The sequence below is a fragment of the Anneissia japonica genome, unplaced genomic scaffold (assembly GCF_011630105.1).
Source record: "Anneissia japonica isolate Jap-2015-1 unplaced genomic scaffold, ASM1163010v1 scaffold287751_len73367_cov103, whole genome shotgun sequence".
NCBI classification, from domain to species: Eukaryota; Metazoa; Echinodermata; class Crinoidea; order Comatulida; family Comatulidae; genus Anneissia; species Anneissia japonica.
The window spans coordinates 23,985-42,542 of record NW_022713503.1 but is presented as its reverse complement, the minus strand read 5'-3'; the positions used below and the strand labels follow the sequence as shown (position 1 = coordinate 42,542).

The 18,558-nt window shown below is 31.3% G+C and overlaps 1 protein-coding gene across 3 annotated transcripts in view; it reads left to right on the top strand.

Annotated features, from left to right (window-relative positions):
• LOC117108438 (leucine-rich repeat and immunoglobulin-like domain-containing nogo receptor-interacting protein 2) overlaps window positions 1-18,558 on the top strand; it is a 23,070-nt gene that overhangs the window by 2,531 nt on the left and 1,981 nt on the right. The window contains exons 3-9 of one of the 3 annotated variants that reach the window (XR_004445367.1): window positions 101-208; window positions 1,953-2,072; window positions 2,511-2,613; window positions 3,271-3,339; window positions 3,721-3,792; window positions 13,742-13,809; window positions 14,762-15,354. Coding sequence is in view for 1 of the 3 variants with exons in the window: in XM_033250448.1 (XP_033106339.1) it covers window positions 2,555-2,613; window positions 3,271-3,339; window positions 3,721-3,792 (200 nt within the window). In the remaining 2 variants the exon portion in view is untranslated. Of the gene's footprint in view, window positions 1-100; window positions 209-1,952; window positions 2,073-2,510; window positions 2,614-3,270; window positions 3,340-3,720; window positions 3,793-13,741; window positions 13,810-14,761; window positions 15,355-18,558 lie in introns of those variants that run through there. The other 2 variants (XR_004445368.1, XM_033250448.1) reach the window with 2 other exon arrangements.

The following is an 18,558-nucleotide window of genomic DNA, read 5'->3' as shown; positions in this document are numbered from 1 at the left end:
ATTAATTGCAGTTAGGTTCTTTAATTTTTATTATTATTATTATTATTATTATTATTATTATTATTATTATTATTATTATTATTATTATTACTGATATTAGACTTGTTTATCGGAGAACCTAACGATAAAGATTGCACTGCAATACATCCGAGAGGATTACTAAAGAATGCAAACTGTAGTAATATCGCCCTACCTATATGTGAAAAAGGTAAGTGCGTGAAACACACATTTTGCATGTCTGAATAAACCAATGAGATATAGCATTATTGTAAGTTTGTAAATGCTAATTAATAAATCAATAGTAAAAGCTCTTAAGTTACAGTTTCACATGTTAGGGATGACTGATTGCAAAATTCTGCTTAAATATTACGAAGTTCACATGAACTAAAAATACAGAAATTTGCAAAAAGAAAGATGATACCTAGGTAACAGACCCTTTGTGGTCCATACGACACGTATCTATTCAAATTCAATAGTCAATTAACGTCAATAGCGAAAAACGAACAAAAAGTGTTCCAAGACAATTATGGCTTATTTTCCCTGCTACAAAATTCAAAGTATCCGAACGTGTGCGATGCTGTGATTATTAAAATATAGGCTATAAAATCACTTTTACATAGTTCATACAATATTATAAATAAACTTAGTTCTTAGCACTGTATACATGTAGTGTTACAAAAATTGCAAAAGAAAATACACATATAGTGAAGTAAATACAATTTTCGTTCAGACAACGTAGGCCGCTTATCAACAAAACGTATTAAGCCGATTATCAATGTTAATAAACACAAAAACTCGCCGAGTTACGCATATATTATTATTATTATTATTATTATTATTATTATTATTATTATTATTATTATTATTATTATTATTATTATTATTATTATTATAATTGGCTTTTCTAAGCCATACTGGGAAAAGCCATTGTTTTTGTTCTGACATTTTTTTTTTCTTTTTTCTTGCATAATTTCCTCTTTTTTTTTCATTGATGTGCCTACTAATATTTGGTGTCAATTTATGGTGGGATGTGCGTCTGAGGAGTAATTAAATAAATGTAAGGTCAAACAGTCTGCACCTGATATTTTAAAATCCGATCAGTTGATATGAATGAAACATACGGTCAGAATGAAGAATTTGTTATGTGTTATTGACGATCCAGTGAATTGTGCAAATTAGAGGGTTTTTCAATTTGTGTTAGGGCCCAGGCCTAAACATATTTAAATAAATGAAACATTGACTCTAAATTATACAGTTTACAATACTTTGTAAAGGTCTTGGAAAAAAAAAAAAAACAAACAAAAAAAAAAAACAAACATTTTTGTGACAATCCGCAGTATGGTATGTATCTGAGGACTATTTATAATTCCCAGACCACATATTTAGAACACGGATCAACTGATCTGAATAAAATTTTCGAAAGAGAAAAGAATTTTTATGTGCTAGCGACGAATCACTTAAAAGTGCAAATTTGAGGATCATTTCAATATATAAGACCCAGATATAATATAAAAAAAATGATCAACTGATCGGAATAAAACATTTTGAAAAAGTTTAACAAAGCTTCAAGGAAGATAATGTTTATATAAAAACCCCAATTCCATGATATTAAGCATTTAACATGCTAATGACAACATCACATTAAAAGTAAATGGGCAAACATTTTCTATTTTTTTACTATATTTAATAGAAGTTGATTAATATTGATGAATAGTCATATGATATATTTAGAATTCTAATATTTGAATTCATTAAATTCAGTGAGAATTAAATGTAACATTTTTTTTCCCTTGACGTATATTCTCTTTATATTCCCTTTTCCCCCTGATATCCAAAGGCCCCCAACATTTTCTCCCACTGGGCCGTATAATTAATCGTTATGACACTAGTTCTCATTATAGAGAATGATTCTTACATATTTTTTTTTTCAATCTATTGTATTCATATTAAAGAGTTTTTAAACATCTGCCCCCAAGAATATAATCGTCAGAATTCATCTGTATGCTTACCGTATGATAAGTGTTGTGACAGTCTGAAAAATTGTTTTGAAGGAAATGACGAATATTATTGCAGTAAGTGTTTTTATCTATTTCAAAGAATATTTATATAAATATACACTAATAATAATATTAATAATAATAATTAATAATAATAATAATAATAATAATAATTAAGATGATCATCATAATGATGATGTTGATGATGATGATGATGATGATGATGATGATGGTGATGATGATGACGATGATGACGACGATGATGATGACGACGACGACGACGACGATGATGATGATAAGGATGATGATGTTGATGATAGGAATATTAATGGTGATAGTGATAGTGATGATTGTGGTGATGATGAGACGATGATGATGATGATGATGATGATGAATATGATGATGATGATTTATGATGATGACGATGGTGATGCTGATGATCATGATCATGTTGATAATATGGCAAGTCGCAAAAGAACTAATAACGACCTACGATTATTTGTATTGTCTCAGACAATAAATGCCCAGCTGGTTGCACCTGTAAAAAATTTGGAATTATGTGCTATGGAATTGAATGGAATGAAACGATATTAATCAAACCTTTTATAAAGTACCTGTAAGTACCATATTCATTCATATTTGCATAAGAAAAGCCTGGCGTATGTTACCTAACTTTTTTCCTGGTTAAATTATTGCGTCATGATATTAAGTTTGCAAAAAAAAAAAAAAAAATTGCTTGTCAATACAGATAGTTGTTTATTTAGGTCAAAATATATATTCGGTTTCATAATTATTTGATAATGTAATGTTTACTTTTAGTAGTGTTATTACTGCTATTCTTTTATAGGATATGTATCTTGCACATATTCAAAATGCACAAGCGTTTTTCCCCTGATTATTGAATACAAAATCAGTCATACACAAAGTGCAAACTACTCCGCTCCATTGTCAGCACTCGAGGTTCGGTACTTATTCGTACACTTGGGTGAAGAGAGGCAAATGCAGATGTGTCTCGAGGCTTATATCCTACGCCACACGTTTCTAGGCATTTTTTTGTAAATTGTGTATGTCTATAAATAGTATTTAATTGTTAGAATTTGAGATCGTTTTCTGCATAAACTTCAAAATAGCAATATACTCATTTTTCAACTGTCTTGTTATTTTGCCAGACATCCATGTTGTGTTACATGACAATCAGGTTATATACATGTAGACCAACTATCTGTAGTTCAAGTTGGATGTTGTTACATTTTTTTTTAAATTTATTTAATAGAAAACTGGATACCATTCGTGGATTAAAGGTTTTACCGATCAACATGGACTACCCAATACTCCAAATAGCGTATGTTAAACCATGGTTAAACTATAGACTATTTGACAACAGTCATCAACAGCAACTGTCATCTTTAATAATAGTCGTGGACAAACATAACTGATCAAATCATTGGTTAAGAGAACAAACAGTCACGGACAACATTTTTTTCCACAATAACTATTAACAAGCTCGGTTGCCATACAATCACTACATAGTCGCTACAGCGTTTTAACTGCAATCCTTGCACTGCGTGCTGTTCTCGGGGAACGGTCCAAAATTAAACTGACCAATCAGCATCGCCAAAGGATTCGTCGATATAGTGTTATATGGAAACCAGGCGTTTTATACACACCGTATGTTTGTTTCAATTTCATTTGATATTTTTTTTTTTTTTTTTTTTTTTTACAGCAAATTTCCTGGAAATGAAATTCAAGATATTGTACCAGGTATATTCCTGAATCAGACAATGATGGAGGAATTGTAAGTATACCTCTGCAAATAAACAATATATCTGTTGATATCGGATCTATATAATTGGAATATTTAAAGTAGACAATTGCTGCTATTAATTTCTACATAATTTTAGATTTGGGCATATGTATAGTTAATAAGAAAATCACCTGCAGTTTTGACTTCATAAAAATTTCTATTTAAAAATAGCACAAAATAGATGATATTATCACAGAACGATCACGTGAAGCTAATTGGTTTAAATATGCCATAGACACATAATAATTCAATAATATTTACATAATTACTATCACGATATATAAAACTGTAAATAGTAATTGACATTGATATGTAATTTATTTTTAACATGGATGAATGATTAATTGTTGATGATACCAACATGTTTGTAAAGATCCAAAATAATGTGTGTTACATGATTATGAGTTTAGATTGGTAAATGATAATGAATATAACGAAGAAAAATGAAATGACAAAACATATATAGCTTTTATTGCAACACATGAATCATTGAAAATTATCACGTAAGGTTCAGCACTTAAGAAGATCAAGCATTCCCCAAACGAAATCTACGATACCATAGGGCCTATATAAATGCATCTTCATTGTATATTTTTATTATTTAATTTTTAATTCAGAGTTAAGATAAATACATATCATTTTGATCTATGTTTATTTGCACTGCATTGAGAACTATCGCTTTTCAATTGTAAGTTCAAGATTTAAGCATGAACATTGTTTTGGTATTGTTGCGAAAGCTATCGAGTGATCATCCAATCATTAACACCACATTTATATACAACCAATATAATAAATACATTACATTACTGGTTAAGAATGCCTAACTTAATTTTTTTATCTCGTTGGGGGAAATAAACAAAGGGTAAATCGTAAGGTTTTCAATTTTAATTGAATAATGATGAAAATATAACAAGACCTCAAAATGCTACTAGAAAATTGAAGATATTTTGTGTGGCGAGAGTTTTTAAGAGAGATGGAACAATTACAGAGTGAGGAAGAAAGGTGTGAAGGGGATGATTTGAGTTTTTTTTTTTTTTTCATAGTGAACTAAGAATAAAAAGAAGAACTAAAAATGAAGACAAAATAATATTTGCAGAGAAGAGACAAAGGGATTGACAATCTAAACAAAAAAAAGTCAATTCGATGAAAACAAAATCAAGTCACACTTACGAAGAGGGCCATAAACTGAGGATTGGATGTGGGATTTGTTGAGAAAAAAAAAAAAAAAAAATCAACGGAATCAACCAAAGTGCATGTGCTGTTTTGCAAAATAAATGTTCATATCTTTTTAAAAGTATGAACTATATCGTCATTGCAGACTTATAAAATCCGCATATGCTTTAAAACTAAAAGAAAATGCATATTTTCTGGAGTCCGTACTGAGCCTAAAAAATTCGCAATGTAACAATTAGTGGGGGAAAAGTGGGGGAAAATAATGAACATTTGAGTCGACCGCATCTCGAGCTTACGTGCATAAAGTCGAGCCTTACTGCCATGTAAAACATCGCTGAAAATATCAAGTGTATGTAAAGGATTCTTTCAAAGGATGTTTCTATGGAACGATGTCTTAGCCAATCATTAATCCTGAATAAATATTTAAAATATCGGAAATTTATGGAGAAGAGTGTGAGAAACAGAATCAAAAGAAGCCTCCAGCAAAATTTATCTTTATCTGATTTGAATTAACTGTTGAACAAAATGAAAAGAGTAAATTGGGATATAAATTAAGAAATAAAGAAAGAAAAAATAAATAAACATATATAAATAAATAAATAAATAAATAAAACACAAACAAACAAACATATAAATAAATAAATAAATAAATCTTAAATCATAGCGGGACACATCGAGAAATGACCGATAATGTAAATCAAAGGCGTAGATTATACTTTAAATCAAGTGTTTTTTTAATCTTTGAGGAAAAACATTTAAAAGAAAAGGAATTTATAATTGTGGATGGTAAACTGTTGATGAAAGTGGGACCTGAGTATCTAATATTGTGCTAAAAGTGATTTGTATTATGAATGGGTACATTAATTCGAGTTGGTCGGGTATTGTAATTGTGAATAGAGTGATTGTGAATAAATATATCGTTAAAAACTGAGTTGACAGAAAATGATGTGCTGCAGAATATATAAATGAGCCTTGTTGGAACAAATTGATATCTTTGCGTTTCAGTAGGTTTAAGTTTGAGAAGAGATGGGATGAATGAGTCGTAGAGGGCCAGATATAATCCTTGTTTTATTATTATTATTTTTGAAGAATTTGCAGATTTTGTAATGTGGACGAGTATAAATTGCCTTGAAAAACGTTACAATAATAGCTCAAAAAAAGGAAAGATGAAGGAACAATAAAAAATACGAAGACTATTGAAGGGTAACAAAGTGGATAACCTTGATTCCAATGCTTTTGGAAATGTTGGTTTCAAGTTCGTTTACGTGGGTTTTTCATGACAAACAACTGTTCGTGGCCATCAATTTGGATTGTATAGGTTCAAGTGTCAATGGTTTTTATTTCGAAAGGAGTCCCAAACTGGATGAAGCTACACTTTGTCTGTTCGATTCAGGGATAATTTCACAAAATACTGTGAAATGGGAATGCGATTAGAGTTATTAGTATCAAATAAATTTTGGATATAATGATGAGAATAAAAAAAAAAACAGTAGTATTATTAGCATAAGGGATAAAATGAAAAATTTTAGATAATAATAAAGATTGTTAACATAAATGATAAAAAGAAGATGTCCAAGTAGGGAGGCTTGGGGGACTCCACATGTAATTGACTTACCGCTAAGCTCCGCCCCTTGGATATTGTTGCTAAGGTCCCACAAGACGGCAATGCGAACACATGCGTTTGTGGGACAACACGTGTGTTTGTAAGACGCGCGCGTGTTCCTAGCTCTGTTCTGATTAGTCAGTTGTTAAGTTTGATTGACACTCCAGACAATTTGTCTGAAATTGGATATTGAGTTGGAATACTTGGTACATTGTACAGGGTCAAAAACATAACTTTAAAAAAAAAGCTGTGCGCTGGTCCACGGATTCCATAGTGGGATAATTTATACAAAAAGATGCTGTTAGCATGCGCGTACGCGTGCGTCAAAATTTATATATGCTTAAAACCATGAATATTTTTAATCAGTTACAGCTCCCTAGGATGCAAGGTGACCCCCAATGTGTATTACATATTCTTAAAACACATGAGTTGTAGATATGATTCTATAGATCATTTTTGCTAATTGGACGTTGTAACGTAATCACGCTGCCATCAGAATTTCTATAAAAAAAATTATATATGATAAACATTAAGATTAATTATTAATCCCTCAACATTATGTGTAATTACCATGCACATGTGCGTCATATACGTGTGTGTACGCATGGGAAAATCTTTTAAATTTGCTAAAAAATATTCATTTTTTCATTAACTGAATTAGCGTCTAATTTAGATCATTTTGAACATTTAACAATTTTTCAATCCGTAGTGCGCGTGCTTCCTGAGGGTCGAAGTGCGGCGGATCACCTAACTCGTACTCAGTGACGAGTTCAAATCTAGTTTTTTTTTTTTTTTTTTTTCAGGTTATCTAGTTTTTTTTTTTTTTTTTTTTTTTTTTTTTTGGGAGGGGGGTTCACCCACTTTTATTCAACAATGATATAGGCATATACATATCATATACATAGGCATATATAAATTATTTTACTACCGCCAACCAAGCGAAACATTTTCAGTTTTCCTCCCTTTTTCTAACCTTTTTCTCTTTTTACCTTTCTTTCTATTTTATTATAACTTAAAATCTATTTAAAAAAAAGAAGATATTAACTAACATATAAATAATTAAAAAGTAATCTTGACCTTTTAAATGATCAACTACAATAAGTGAACGTAAAGTAATAATTTAAAGTGATTCCAAAAAACTTCTTTTTACATGAAATAAACATATGTGTGTAGTCGTCTTCAATTTTGCATCTTTTACACAGAGGCGAATCAATAAATTTCCATTAATATAAGTTTATTGACATGGTATGAGATTAAAAAGAAATTTATAACTAAAATTCATTAGTAATGGATGATAATTTTTTTTTTTTTTTGTTTAAGCACCTGCATATTTTGTTTATTTGTTTTACATACAATTTAGTTTTCCTGGATTTTTACGTATTTTTTTCTTTCAATGAATTTAAACCGGAATATCATCAATTTTTGTTTTTAATTCAACTAACCAATTTGTAGAGGTTTTAAAATTGTATTTATTATAATATTGTCATAATATGCCGTCTTTATTTAAAAGATCATTGATATATACTATTCCTGAATTAATCCAGTGTTTAAGATAAGGGAAAGAATTATATTTGCCGTTTACCAATACATGATTTCCCCATATAACTTCACTTTTTATTTCTTCTGTTGATATAGGTGTATATATCTGATATGATGAATACCATGCTAAAATAACCTGGCGATAAAATAATGGGATCTGATTTAAATTTAAATTGGGGATATTTTAATCTTGCCTAAATTTATTTTAAAAATCATATTATCCGGTCCTAACTTATTTAAAAAGGTAGTAGCAACCTGTGCCCATGTAGCGGAGCTTTTTAAGAATATATTTACCCAAGTGGCTTTAAGAGAGCCACAGTGACTTTCAAAACAAACCTATTTAACCCGCCCTCAACCGGTTTCCAAATTATCACGTTTCTAGCTTGTCTTTCTTACCGTTCCATGTAAAGGAAAAAAATTAAAGAGTTTACAGTTGTTATAACCTTCTCACTAGTGGGAATGGAAGCAGCTAAAAAGGTTAAGCTAGATAACCCCAGTGTTTTCATAATGGTTGTTTTTGCAGAAGAGAGTGAGGTTCCTACGACTCCAATTGTTTAAAGTTTTTTTTTTTTATTTTTCATTTTTTTCTTTCCATATTTGATCGTAACATGAATTCATGTTTTTGCTAAAATATATTCCTAGTGTTTTAACAGGATCAGTAGTCCACCTAAAAGCTTTATTGTTAATATTTCCTAAAGAAATGCCTATTGTTTTTTTTAATAATTTACTTTGAGACCAGCCATTTTACCAAAATCATTTAATAATTTTAGTACTCTATCTAATGACTTCTTGTTTGACACAAACAGTGTCGTATCATCAGCATATTGGGATATCTTAATATCCACTGTGTTATTATGTTCACATGGTATTTGAATATCGTTAATTAAAGAATCCTGCCTGATTTTATTCGCTAATACTTCTGAAATAATTATATAAAGTAAAGCGGAGAGCGGACATCCTTGTTTCAAACCTCTTTGCAGACAAAAATAATTTGAAACCAAACCATTGTTACAAATCGTACTTTGTACAATGTTTCTACCCAACAAATAAAAGATATACCAAAATTGAATCTTTTTAAAGCCTGGCTTTCAAAACTCCATTCTACAGTATCGAAAGCTTTTGCAAAATCTAAAAAAATATGTGCATAATTTATCTTGGTTTCGTTACAAAAATGTATGAAATCATCAATTAACCTTACATTGGATCCGATGGAGCGTCCTTTAATATATGCAGTTTGGTCTTCAATAATAATGGTATTTAATATTGGTTTTACCCAAGTTGCTAGAACATTTGCAGCAATTTCGTAGTCGACATTGAGTAAGCTGATCGGTCTCCAGTTACTAACCAGTTCAGGTTTTCCTTTTTTATACAAAAGTGATATAACTGCCCTGCGTTGAGAGGCGCTCATTTCGCGTTTTTCGTAAGCATAGTTTAATGCGTCAACTAACATAAGGTTTACGCTGTCCCAAAAAGTAACTAAAATTCTACAGGTAAACCATCACAGCCGGGTGACTTATTCAATGCCATACTCTTAACTGCTATTTCACATTCTTGCAATGTTAACATACCTTCACAACTGTTTTGATCATTCTCATTTAAAATATAATAACATTTAACTGAGTCTAAGTAATTATTTAATTCATTTTCTTCGGGGTTAATCGAACTATAAATAGTCTTAAAGTAATCAACTACTTGTTTTAAAATTTGTTTTTGGTCCTCATCACTATCTGTTTCCAATTTAATAATGGTTTTCTTAATTTGATTATTATTTTCAAGCCCGAGGGAAAAAAAATTATTTTTTCACCTTCTTCGCACCATTTTATGCGTGAAGAATTTATTAAGGGTTTTTTTCATGACGCTCGATTTCGTTGAGCTGATCCTTATTAACCGGATTGAGATCTTGAAGTTGTTTTAATTTGATTGATATCTCTTTTTCAATTTTTCTCCTAACCCTTGCTTTATGTTTTGCAAAATTGATTGAAAACTCTTTTACTTTCATTTTACAATAATCCCAAGCTATTATTTTGTCATTTAAAAAAGAACATTCATCTTTAACATTTTTGAATAATTGTTTTTATTTGTTTTATATACGTTTTGTCTTGAATGACAACATTTTGTTTTCATTATTCACCAAAAAAAAAATAAATGATGACGTCGTCAAAGTAAAACATAAATGGACACGTCCAAAAGAGAATTTTTTTTCAGCTATAACATACAGGTGAGAGACAATCAATCAAGAATAAGCGAGATACGTTCAAACGAGTATAAAAGTAAAGACATCATAATATAAAATTCAGTTTTTTTTTTCTTAATTGAAATGGCAATGTAATGCTGTCACAATCTCCTATTAGCCATTATGATCTATAAAATCGTATCAACAACTCATGTGCGTTAGGAATATGTAATAAAAATTGGGGGGTCACTTTTCATCCTAAGTAGCTAAAATAACTGATTAAAAATATTCATGGTTTTGTGCTTAAGATATGAAAGTTGACGTACACGTATGCGCATTCTAAAAGATACGAACGGAAAATTAAGGTACCTGACATTCATCCTTGACCTGAACTTTATGCTCATTTAAGATTGATTCAGAAATGATTAAATGTTTAAGATGATATGGGGTCATCAAGTTTTTTTTTTTAAAGACGATGGGTTTAGAAGAAAACATTCATTTTTACCATGATGACGACAACAAAATGTAAAAAGAAGATACATGTATGAAAGAAATTTGTCTCAGCTATAACATACTAAAAGTTGGAAGACGATCGACCAAGGATAAGCGAGATACGCTAAAATACGTATTTTCAAACATTACGTCATTGAAAAAAAATCAGTTTTGTTGAATTCAGATGGCAATAGGGTGACGTCACAATTGTCATACTAAATTTTATGATTTCCTTCATGTTTATTTGACTTAAATTATTTACAATAATGTCATAATGTAACCAAAAATATATATATCAAAGCTATTCACAAAAACTATTAATACAAATTAGGCAAATCAATAAAATAATGGGTATATACAATTCAATAAATGAGGAATTAATAAGTTAGCCTTTATACGAGTGAAATTTAAAAAAGCCAAATTGATTATACGTTTATATATGCATTAGATACAAGTATAAGAAATTCAAACAAATTAAGGAAATTTACATACTATTTCAATTAAAAAATAATTATTGATTAATAATTATCAATTTTGCATAATACTTTAATACAATAACTCTTCAATAAGTCAAAATAAAAATAAAATGGTGCACGAAAACATATATACGTCACACAAATACTGTAAGAAACGTTATTACTTGTTTTATTTGTTCCTAAATAATTGTCTTGACCAACACCTTCAAGGTAGGAAAATTTAGTTTGTCGAAAGAATTATTTTATTGGTGAATTTTGTCAAATAAAATTATGTGGATTTAGCTTTTGAATAGAATATTTCAATAGTAGAGCGGCTAAGGTTGAATTTCAAGTAGAATCTTGGACTTCTGGAAGAAAGCATAAAACTTTCCATAGTGATACTATGACACCTGTGTATCATTAAAAAAATAGACCCCAAAAAATAACGTCTCCTAATTGCCACCATATTGAAATCTAATATGGCCACCAATATACTCATATCTACAGCACATGTCATTGCCAATTGAAGATCATTACCCGTTTTCAATATCAAGGAGTCTAATGCAATCATCAGAAATTGTGTCAGATGGCGCAGCCATATTGGATTTAAAAATGGCCGCCAAATTAATGATAATTTTGTCAATATTCATACCTACAATACCTACCATTGTCAATCAAAGACCGTTGAAATGTTTTCGATATCAGGGTCTACCATACAGCCATCAGAAACTATGTTAGATGACCACAATATTAAATTTCAAAATAGCCGCCATCTTGATATTTAATATGGGAGGCAAAATAATTAATTTTAGCCTATCTATTCATATGTACAGCACATATGACACCAAAATCAGGCCTATTTGTAATCAGTTGTAGCTCCTTAGGATGAAAGGTGACCCTAATTTTTATTAAATATTCTGAAAGCACATGAGTTGTAGCCGAGAACAGTGAAATGTCACTGTTTCCTGGTTGTAGGTATGATTTTATAGATAATAATAGCTGATCGGATATGGTGACTTCATCATATTGCCATTCGAATTTAATAAAACTGAATTATATCTATGACGTCATTTTTGAAAATACGCATTGGAGCATATCTCGCTTATCCTTGGTCGATCGTCTTTCAACAGTAAGTATGCTATAGCGGAGACAATTCTCTTTCATATGTTACTTCTTCTTACATTTTGATGACGTCATCATGGTCAAAATAAATGTTTTTTTCAGACCCACACATCATTCTTTTCTCAAAATATTAAAGACCTCTAATCATCTTAACCATTCGTCATTTCTTAATCATATTAAATAGGCATACACAACAGGTCAAGGATGAATGTCAGGTACCTAATTTTTTCAGTTCGCACGTCTTAACGTGCACGTACGCGGCGTCAACATTTATATACAGTATGCTTAAAAGTATGCCTATTTTCAATCAGTTATAGCTCCTTAGAATGAAAAGTGACCTCCAATTTTTATTACATTTTCTGAAAGCACATGATTTGTAGATATGATTTTATATATCATTATGGCTGATCGGACATTGTGACATCATATTGCCATCTAAATAAAAAAAAAATATTTTTTTTTTATTTATGACGTCTGTATTTTTAAACTCATTTAAATGTATCATTATTGTTCGATCGTCTCTGACCAGTGTATATGTTATAGGTGAGACAATTCTCTTTCTTGAGTGTCCCTTGATTTTTCAATTTGATCACGTGATCATGGTAAAAAAGATTAATTTTTAGAGCCCTTTTAATTTTTTTTCTTAAAATACCACAGCTGAGGGTGGCAGACTGTATTTCGACTCTATCAGACTAAATGGATGGAAAATTCGTGTGGCTTTAACAACTAACAGGCGGTTAAAAAAAAAAAAAAAAAAAGTCTCTTATACACATCTAGAAAAAAAAAACTTGACAATGTTTAATTTCGTTTGCCATTACCGTCCACGTTCAAATTTAAAAATTCTCAATATCACTTCTCAAATAATTTGAAGAAATTGTCGGGTCATTTTCAGCATTTCAAAACTTTCCATAATTTACGTGCCGTACGTTCATTTCAACGCACACAGCACTTAATGAAGCTGGAAATTACGTTTTGTTACATATTTTGGGTTCCTGGCGTTTTATTTATATTAGGAATCAACTCGTTGTGCCATTACCGTCTTCACTGGCGGAAAAGGAAGACTGATTTTGTGTAGTGTTAACACGTACATTTCATTATTTCACTGTTCGACTTAATATCATTTAGCGTGCCGGCTTTGTTTTCGGAGGTCATGTTACTAGAAGAGTCATAGCTCCATAACGGAGGGTCGCATCAACATTTTTTTCTTTAAATACTTGCAAGAATATATCTAAGTACTGCATGAATAACACACACAAAAAAAAGTTATTTAGTCTGTCAAAACTTAATTGAAATAATAACAACATGCACTGTACAAAATCGGTTTTCTATTTTCAAGTCAAGTTTTGACAGACTAAACAAATTTTCATTTTTTTATCCGTACAGTACGTATACATATCCTTTGCGAACATTAACAAGATAATAATCAGGGGCGGATCCAGGATTTGAAGAAGGTGGGTTAAAAAAAATAAATAAAAATAAAAAATACAAATAAATTCCTAGATGGCAGGAAATGAGCTTTTCCGATTTCTGATGGGACTTTTATTGAATGTTAAGTTCTTAAAAATTTTAAATTGTACACCTCTTGAAAAAAGTCAGTTCAAGTTATCTCGTTCTTATTAAAGTAAATAGGCCTTTTATGTTTATATACATACAGAAAAAATTCAGAGACAATACAAGAAAAGACATGACCAATATTTTTTTTTATTTCAAAAATCCCAAAAGACTGATCTTGCTGAATTAAGGATTTGAATTCAGTCGCATAACATGCTGAATTCCCCATCTGTGTTTCAGAAGTAATGCACGTACAACATTAACTATGTTGTAATATAGACATCAATACAAATGATTAAATATACTTTTATTAGCTTAGATTTTTGTTAGGCCATGAAGCAGAAATAATGTTTTATGGTTTATATGCAATTAAATTACCAATACAGTTCAACAATACAAAAAGTATTCTTTGACGCACTCCAGTCTTGTCTGTGTTAAGCTGTGAAATATGCTCAAGGCTTCAGGTGCACCACGCAAGTACCAATGATGCATCGGTAGAAATAATTCAAAGGCAGGAAAATTCACTATAAATTGCTTAATAAAACAATTCTCCTCTTTGATTAGCATATTTGAAAAATAAAAATATTAATAGATTTACTACTATAGTCACTATATTAATATAGCCTTTTTCCCCAAACCGTAAAATCGATAACTGTTGTGTACTTAAGTTATAACCCACCCAAAAATTGGATACGCCTTGGTTTTCTTGTACAAAATGTGTGTACAACATCACAAATATCGTTTTGTTTTCTTCAGTGAATTTCATTAATGCAAAGCCTGATAGCCTATCCCTAAACATAGTTGTTTATAAGTAGGTCTTAATTAATTTAAGACAGCTTTTATTTCTTTCAGTTTCAGCAGTGGTGACTAGCAGGGTACATCCATCTTCAATAACATGTGGACATTCGGGAAGGCATCTTTATCACACAACTATAAACGAAAAAGTAATTGTCACAGTATAAAATGTTGAGGATAGAACACTAGTATGACAAAATATAATAGTATAGACTGTAATATAAGTATAATAACTCACATGACTTCTAAACATACTACTGAAAAAAAAAACCAACCTGATTACCTTTAAAGCATCCTGTAGACAATCAGGTACAATCACATGGTCTATGGCTTTCTGCGTTGACCACTTTTTCTTCCATCTAATACAACAATGTGTATTTTTAGAGATGTTTCCTGCCACTAAAATAGCGTAATTATACATATAAAATGACATCGTTTACACACATAAGTGTTGCTTACCTGTTGAGCTTCAAGTCCAGTGTCTCTGCATTATCTAGATCATCTTCATACATGGAAAACATTTCCCTTGTAATATCGAATCCATCCACAGGATGGAATAAGAGTCATCAAGTGTGCTGATTTTTCTTGAAATGGTCCAAACCTAAAAAAATATATGATACACAAAAAGGGTTTAATTAAATGTCATCAAATCAAAAGGGAAACAGTGAGTTAAATTCTTTGAAATAAAAAAAACAAAGGTGTACCTTTCTTGTAATTCTTTGACTGTATGGTCCAGCAATTGAATATAGATTGTTTGTTTGTAATACTCTTTTATATTACCATGTGGGTGGTTTTGTCGGTGTCTCTGCAAACCTGTATGTAGTCCGTGGAACATTTGGTTGAACTCAAATATTTGCTGCAACACTGGCACATTAATTGTACACCATAGTAAACGATTCTTCATTACTTCTGTATCCACAAAGGGTCTCTATCACTTCATCCACCATCCCTTCACAACATCGATTCCTCGTCTTAGTATTTTTATGCTTACAGGTTTGATCACCTCAAGTATCGCCATGGTACACACCAAGGATACTATGAAAGAAAATGATCCAAATACATGTAAGAGTTCATTTGCTCTTATAGTTGTTTCCCTATCCCAGTTCAACTCTCCATGTTCTCGACTCTGGTTTACATAGCTTCCAACGTTGTCATGATTTACGGAAAGAATGTTATAAATGTTCAAAAGCCTGGTGCCTCTATACCCATCTAGTTCTACACAGGTCTTTAATTTTTGAAATTTTATGGTTTGGTTCAATAGACATTTGTCTAGAAGGTTCTGTCTCTTCGGAGATAATTTGAAAAAACTTCGACACTTCGGTTGCAGAATCCATCATGTTTCTAATTTGTGGTAAAGAGCATGCCTTTACAATTGCCAGATTAAGCACATGGCATCTACAGTGTGTATACATTTCCTTAGAATGCTGTCTGCTGATAATTCCTTGAACACCTCTCATGGCAGTTGGCATGTTTGCTGCCCCATTGTAACCTTGCCCGCTTTCTGCAGTTCTGCATAAATTCTTCACGTATTTCATCATCTGAATCGATGAAACGTAAACGAGTACTAACGTTAACTGTTCGCAGTTTGCTGAGTCGGTAACTTCATCGGCGAGAATTGAAAACAATTTTGCATCTACTGTGTGTGTTATTGTATCTCCAATAATATAAATTAGCTCATTTTGAATTGTCTTTCTGCTGTTTGTTGCGTTTTTTCTGCAGTTTTCCAGACGGTCTGCCAGCAAATCATCTCCGACCTCTGCCATGAAATTGAGAAGAGCAAGGAAATTACCCCTGTTACTCAATGCGTCAGAGGTAGAATCATTCCGGTGACCTCATAATGCAATTCATTGTCTCTCACAGTACAAGATACACTTGGTAATACTTTCAAGGATGTGTTTATTCTTTTGAATCTGATCATTAAGCGTGTCATTCAGTTTGATGGCAATTTCTCCATTACAGATTTAAATCTGTCAGCAGCTACCATGGCACTATCGTGATACCGTGTTGCCTCATGTGACCCTAATATTTGTGGACCATTGTCCACCTCTTAAATGGTGTAGTAACTATACAATCCAGATCTTGCTTATTTAAAAAAAAAAGAACACATGGCAAGCAGTAACCTCCATCAACACGGGGCGATTATACAAGCAGGGATGCCGCGTTATCCACTCGGCTCTGAAGTGTCGATTATTTCCGTTTATATACACCATTGGAAAATGAGTTATTTGGTCAGTGTTTATGTATTTTGTCAGTATATCATATTTTTTTAGAATCTTCAAGTGTTTTTCCTACACCAACTATTTTCTCTTTAAGTAGCTTGCCAATGTCATAGCATGTTTGAGATTTTTGACAGTCAGTCACCTCTGTGTTCATCTTTGCAGTTGTATCTTCATTGGCAACACTGGATATATCATGAAAATCTGTTTGATGTGAAGCGATCAATGTAATCATCTGGTAACATGGGGTCATCTGTTGCAATGTCTTCTCTTTTGATCTTCCTTATGATAGGACCATCACCGGTATCACTGGTGCTAGAAAAAACGTCATTATCATCAGACACAGGGTATTCAGTAACCTTTTCTCCCTTCGCCATCTTAAATGAGCTTCAAATATAGAATAAAAAACAGGAAACCAATAAACTTTTGTCTAAACATATTTATATTTATACAACACAAACCTTTTATTTTAATATAATTTATTTTTCAAAATTTAGAAATATAGTAAACATTGTACAAGGCAGATGCACATAATCATCTAAAATGATGCTGCCATCTGCCATACATATTGCCCATCATGCCTATATCTACATATGGGTTATTGACATTAGGTGGGTATATACTTTGACAGGATGATTCAAAACATTTGCTAAAGCATAGAAATGCAACAGAGATGTGAAATGGCCACTTTTCGTTGTTTGAATAACTTTTTCTTCAAAATTATCTCTCGAATACATTGCAAGTAATTGTAGATGCATAATTATCTCTATTGTATTGTGACATTTCACATAAAGTTGCAGAAGTTGTATACACCCTAAGGTTTTTTTATGAGGTCATAGGCTATTTGTTTTCTAATGTTTTCATGCTTAGATTCTGTTCTATACAACAGCAGGGAAACACTTCCTGCAAAACAATTACTATCTCCACATACTCTAATCGGCTTCTGGCAGCAAACTTGAAGTAGAATAGATGAAACTGTATCAATTTACAAATAGAAATAAATTGATGCGTTAGATAACGTCAAACCGTACAGTTATTTTCAAAAGTATTCGATGGCTATGAAGCTTTAAGGAGGTCCAAATCCTTATAACTATAGTCTAAGCAAAATGGCTTGATGGAAATCCGCCGATATATATTCATGGACAATAGCCTAATTTTAATAGGGATAAAACCATTTTACTGCTCATAAACAATGCACGTTTGAGTACCAGAATGCAAGGCCTGCCAGAGTAGGCAACAACAGGGTTCGAACTCATGAGTAGAAGATCAACAACTCAACAGTATTCTTTTAAATATGGGGGAAAAAAAATGTATGAACTGTAACTGTGGTAAGTGGTAAACCAAAAGACTTAAATACCTCTTCAATACCTGAATATAAATAAAGTAACAAACTAGGGATGATTGTACGCAATTTTTGACGCTGTGATTTTTCACCTAATGGCTTAATCGCAAGATAAAAGCCGCGAAATAAAAATTGCAGTCCAACATATGTAATTCAAATCAAAATTTTCAATAATGCAGTTCCATCTAGCCTACAATCAATTAAGTTTAATTAAATACAAATTTCAATGTAACAATCTAAAATGAGCCAATGACAAGACGAAATTGTACCATAGCATTTTGTAATAAAATTAAAAT